We start from the raw sequence: 6,000 nt of genomic DNA on the forward strand, positions 1-6,000 counted from the left end.
TTTGTAGCAAAGGAGGACAACACTTACAAGTTTGCAAACTAATCTAGAGAAAGAAAGGAGATGAGGTTATTCTGGAACAGATATCTTTTATTCTTTTATGAAGAAAGTTGGGAGTTAATCTGTAGCATAAATTAAGTGTTGTCTGTTTTGGAGAGATTCCTATTTTAATTGAGGAAGTGATCTTCATGTCGTTCTTCCATTCTGCAAAGAATCTGTCACATCTAAGCTGATGACCTAATTGCAGTCAAGGCAAGTGTTCATTTCTTCTACATAATGGATGGCAAAGCCACTTAATACTGCTGGTCACACTGACTTCCTGACTCAGAGGTCAGAAAGAACAAATCAAAAGAATGTAAATGACTGCAAGCCTGTGGTTTAGGACCTTGACTGTTTGTGAGGTTTGCTGTTCTAGAAACAATGTTATTTTTTTCTGCTATATTTGAAGTGCGATGTCCTAAATTAAATCCATCGAGTGGCTGCCTAGAAATTAGAATTAGTTGTGTAGTTACTTGTTCCTTGGTATGTGAAGTCCAAGCTTTCCTGTTATTGCAATTTTTCACTAATAAGCATAAATTAGTATTGTAGTTTCAAATTTTGAATAAGAAACTTTAAATTTCAGAGTAGCAAAACCCACCTGCGTCTCTCAGTCCATTGTTTCTGTAGATATTTAAACTGCAATAGTTATTTTTCCTGGCATGAAACTCTTACTTGTAGTAATCTTTGGAATGTTATTTTTACAGCATAAACATTTCAAAAACTTCTAATATTTTATTTTGAGTAAACTACAGGTATTGTAAACAGAAGGTTTTTGGGTAAGCTTTAGTTGAGGCATCTGATGGCTAGGTTAACAAGAAGTTCAAACGGTAGTACTTATACTGAATGAAAAAAAAAAAATAATTTTATTGAAAAAGCATTGTCCCTTCCATCTGGCTATTGATTTGAACTGCATGAGAGAAAAAGTGTATTTCTTACAATGACATAGTAAACTGTATTTATAGTAGCTATCCATCAAAACTTTCCATGCTTGGGTGTTTAAGTCACTTGTATTGGTTGCGTTGGTGTGGTCAAATGCTTTTCCTGGAAGTTGTTCATACTGTGATGCAGCGTTACTTCTGTGAGGCAAAGAGGAATTTCTGCTAGTGATTTCTTGATTCCACATTACAAAAACAATAATGTAATTGCGAAGGTATTGGAGTATGGATTTTGGCTTGGCAAACTGAAGAGGCTTTTAAAAACCATAATATCAATTAAACACAACATCTCTAGCATGCACTTCTGGAATGACCCCACTAAAAAGAAATAAGAAAATAGTCTCTGTATATCAAATACTGCTTTACAACTTAAAGGAACAAGAGAGAGAAAATCTATACTACTGTTTTACGTTTAATCTAGCATGGCAACAGTAGGGTTTTGCAGACTTCAATCAAAAGGCATCTAAGATCTCTAATGAGAATCGTGGTTCTTCCTCCTTTGCCTGGCTTTCATTTTCCTCCTTAAAGTGTTGACCAGGTCACTCTCCTGTTTCTTCATTTTTTGTTCTCATTCTGTTTTCTTCCATGTTTTTTTTGTACAGCAAAATTATTTTTACTGAAGTAATGCTTACATTAAACAGCCAGTTTCACTGGTTTTCACTCCAAAGGCTTGAAAAGACTTGGTAGGAAGTGAAGAAGTGAAATGGGAACTGGGTAAATATGGTAATTGGTGGAAGAAGGATGAACATTTGGGGTAGGAGCAATCTGTTTTAAGCATCCATTATTACTGTGTGTGCTGTCTGTTCTTTCAGTAGCAGTTTACACGGACAGGCAGTTTGTGAAAATTTTGATACTTAATTTAAAACACAAAGCAGGTCACCTTGCAGTAATAACCAGTAATGTGTATATGTGAGCAGGATAGTTGCAGACAAGCACAGGCTGGGGAGCAGAGGCAATAGCTGACTAATACACTCTCTGTATATGCCAATAAAATGGTTGCGCCCATCCTATTTTGGTTTCTTGATGCATTAATTTCTGCTGTAGCTTTAGTTTTGATTATGTGTTTCCATTTACAGGTGCTTCTACATGGGAATATGATATTAATGTTTTGTAATTACAGTAATACTTGGAAAAAGGCCAGTTTAACAGATTTAAGTGTAGCTACTGTGGCACTAATTCTTCCCAACCCCAGCTTGTTCATTTCAGAGCTAAGATGCTAAATTCCTGCTGCAACTAAATGAAAGTTTGTATTTATGTCCTGAGAAATGTTTGTATTTCTTTTTCCTTTCACAGGACCTAGATGATATAGAAGATGAAAATGAACAATTGAAGCAAGAAAATAAAACCCTCTTAAAAGTTGTTGGACAGCTAACAAGGTAGAAGATTCAAGCCTCAGTGAGGAAAGATTTAAGAAACTACTGATTGAACGTTAAGGTCAATATAGTAATACTTCCTGTGTTGCAGTATGTTATATAATAACTGTCTTTATATTTATTGTTAGGAAACCAGATGAATGTTTATTTTCATAGTACTTTCTTCTTCATTCAATGAAATGGCATCAAATTTGGGGTATATTTTTAGCTTTCTTTTCATGTAAAAATGATTAACATTTTTTACATATTTCAAAATATTAAGTTCAAAAATATTCAGGTTTTGTATCTTCAGATTGCATCTGGATAAATTACAGTAATTTAAAATTCATAGCACCAAGATCACTTTCAGTCCATGTGGGTGTATATTTTTGAAATGAATGGAGGCAATACATAGAAGCTTTGTTTACACAGATCCAAAATATATATTTTGGGAAATATTTCCTTTTGTGTTTAAACAGCTGTAAAGTGGATGCCTTATTACTGATGTATAACATTTTGCAGATTGATTACTTGCTCTAAAACTCTTGTATGTTGAGGTTTTTTTACTGTATCTGAAAGACTGACAATATTAGAGAGTTGCAATTTTTTTTTTTTTCTGTATAACAGTATTCTGGCAGGAGGGAGAGGTTTTATTAAAAAAAACCAACCAAACACAAACCCACCAAAAAACCACTAAGTCACCTGTGGTATCAGCATTAATGAGTTCCTAGAATCATATTGAAGTTGTGCACTGCAGTTTATTTTAAAGCTTTTGCTTTAGCGATGAAATGCAAGTTTGCTATCAGACAGTAAGTTTGTTTGCTGTGTTGAGAATTCAAACAAAGCCTGGAGCTTTCATTTTAGCAAAGACACTTTTTCAATACTCTTCTACTTAAAGCTGTCATCTTAAAGTTTGTAGTGATCATAGCCAATATAAGTTTTTTTGATGTTTTCATTTTTTAAGCTGGGTGAAGATTTTTGTACATAACAAAGTAGAGGGGCATACAAGTGATTCATGCCCTTTTGAAACATCAAATGGTTTAAAAAACCCTTTTATCCTTGATTTTAAACTAACAAGGTGTTTAAAAAGTGCCTATTTAGATGTTACAATCCACTTACGGCTTCGTACTGATTCTTCTATAACATGAGAGTAGACAAAATTTTCACTTGACGTTAACCACAGACCTCAGTTAACAATTCTCTTCAAATTTCAGCTTATCGAGAATTTAATGTACTTTATTTCATCTTAATATGGCACATTTTTCATTCCTGATCAGAATAAATGTATGTGTCATTTGAGTCAGGACACTAGAAATGAAAACATTTTGAAGAGTCCAGGCTTTTTCTTGACGATTTTGAAGTTTGGTGTCAGAAGGTTGCATGCATATAGTTTTTGTTACTTTAAAACTTAAAGGCAACTTTAAGATGTAATAACGATGACCTTTTCAGATTTGCCAATTGTTTTCATAATGTGTATTTAATGACTGTAAGAGTTTCTTAAAGTTCAAATCCAGGTAATATTGTTATGCCTTGGATTGTTTTGCATATAGGATAGGTTATTTTGCATTTGTATATTCTAATGAAGAGGAACTTTTCAAAGCTTTAAAGTATTTTTCAAGACACTTATATTCCAGGATGCCTTGGTGTTTTCTTTCACAGTGGATGAGATCCCAATTAGACACCATTTAAAACCTTTACTCAGGGGTTTAAATGGTATGGGGGGGTTGTATAGGCCCTCTGAACTACGATATACACCAGTGAATATTGCTTTCAATATTATTCAAACAGTACAAAGTCCCTTAATTTATCAGTTTTATGAAATTAAAAATCTAAAGTAATAAAAAAATCAATTGAGATGTATGCCTTCTGAATAAATGTGAAGCTTTCTCTGGAAGAACATCTGATTTCCTTCTCTGTGTGCTAGGTAGGAAATATACATACGGATTTATGGCATGGGATGTCAAACATTGAAGCATCATTAAGGAGTTAATGCAGAACACACAGATACTAATACGAAGTTGTTAATGAGGTATTTCATAAACTGTATTTCACATACATTTTAAACCAAAGAACAGTAACAACAGAGAACATAAACAAAAATCACTTGTCTTCATATTACCTCTTCTTGGTCTGCATGTGTATTGACTAAAACTTAGCAGTAGTAATCCTGAAATTAGAACTTTTTTTTTTTTTTTCTTGGTTAACTTGGACATCTAGCTGACAGGAATGTTTGGTAGAAGTACTTCTGATACCCTACCTCGAAGAGGTACTGGCAAGGGAAGTTTCCAAATATTTGAAACCAGTAATGCTTCAGCCAGAACATGTGAAAAAAGGAGCTGTCGGGTACTTACAGAAAAAAGTACCTGAGGACATTATCATTGTTGTGTATTATGAAAATATAAAGCTCTTCATGGTTTTAAAAATTCCCACAAATTGTATCTTGAAGCATAACACTCTGCTGACTGTTTGGAAGATTTAGATGATGTTTTGGAAAAAAGTATGTCAGTAACAATTCATTATTGCTTACATTATCAGACTGTTGGGAGAAGTTTAGTAGATTCTAGGAAAAATGATGTATGCGTAGAATGTTAATAATTGTCTATGCATTTCTTGTCATTATCTTTTTATTTCAGTAGGGTAACCTTGTAGTCAAGCTTAAACATAGAGTAAGTTTTATTCCTAGGTGATTTGAAGGTTTTAAATTAGCTACCTTACCAGCAATTCACTAACCCATGTCCATATCCTTTGCAGTCCAACACCTCGATTGTTTTCAGTTGTGTGATTTAAAAGCAGAGAAAGCACTGTAAGTGGAACCCACCTCACTTGGGAAGGCTGTGGGATTCCTGAGTGAATCTGGTTATTAATGTACCTAGACTAAATTAATTTACTAGGGCTTTTTTGGGGGGAAGAGTGGGGGGTGGGGTGGGGCGGGGGACACATTAATATGCAATATTAATTGTAGGGGTAAGTCTCTTGGAGATTTCTGAACTTTCATGTCTTAAAATTCATACCAAACCGCTTAGGTCTAGCATCTGTGTTTCTGGGTAACTTGGGTCATCTAGGAAATGTAGACAGAAAAGTAGTCCCATTGACTAAAGCAACTAAGAAAATTTTTTTGGGAGATGCTTCAATATCGAACAGCACAAAATTCCTGTTTTGATAATGCACAGTGATACTTCTGTTATGGTCACATATAGAAAGCATCTACTACATCCAGAACTGAAGATTAAAATTGTGCAGAAATATTTTTATCATTGATAATATGCACTAATGTTTGTGGGTTTTATTCCCTAAAGAAGAGGTTCAACCATATATAAAAGTTGGTGATTTTTACAAGGAAATTCAAAGTAGCTCATTTTCCATTTTTTAAATAATTAAGTGGCCAAGTTTATAGTTCAGTGTTACTTGATGTGTGTATTAACTGAAAGAGTACAGTCTATATTTGCAAATGAGTGTTTTTTTCTGTCTTTAGAGCAAAATTTTTCTTGGTTAATTACTAGATTTGTATTTACACATTGGGAGATTAATTACTTCTGTGTTAGATTGGCTCTGAATTTGAGAGGTAGAGTGAGACAAGAGGGTAACAAGAAATAAATCCATGACTTCCAAAGTAGGAAGTATAAGCTAATAATTTTTTTTTTATTTATTTTTTTTAAATTCAGCTGTACTGAGAATTA

The 6,000-nt window shown here is 33.7% G+C and overlaps 1 protein-coding gene across 1 annotated transcript in view; it reads left to right on the plus strand.

Annotated features, from left to right (window-relative positions):
• The window catches only part of PAWR (pro-apoptotic WT1 regulator), an 80,099-nt gene extending 74,875 nt beyond the window's left edge, over positions 1 to 5,224 (plus strand). Inside the window, exon 6 of the mRNA XM_075058052.1 lies at positions 2,265 to 5,224. Coding sequence (XP_074914153.1) covers positions 2,265 to 2,351 — 87 coding nt within the window. The 3' untranslated portion in view covers positions 2,352 to 5,224. The remainder of the gene's footprint in view (positions 1 to 2,264) is intronic.
• The last annotated feature ends 776 nt before the right edge of the window (positions 5,225 to 6,000 follow it).

The sequence above is a fragment of the Buteo buteo genome, chromosome 26 (assembly GCF_964188355.1).
Source record: "Buteo buteo chromosome 26, bButBut1.hap1.1, whole genome shotgun sequence".
Lineage (NCBI taxonomy): Eukaryota > Metazoa > Chordata > Aves > Accipitriformes > Accipitridae > Buteo > Buteo buteo.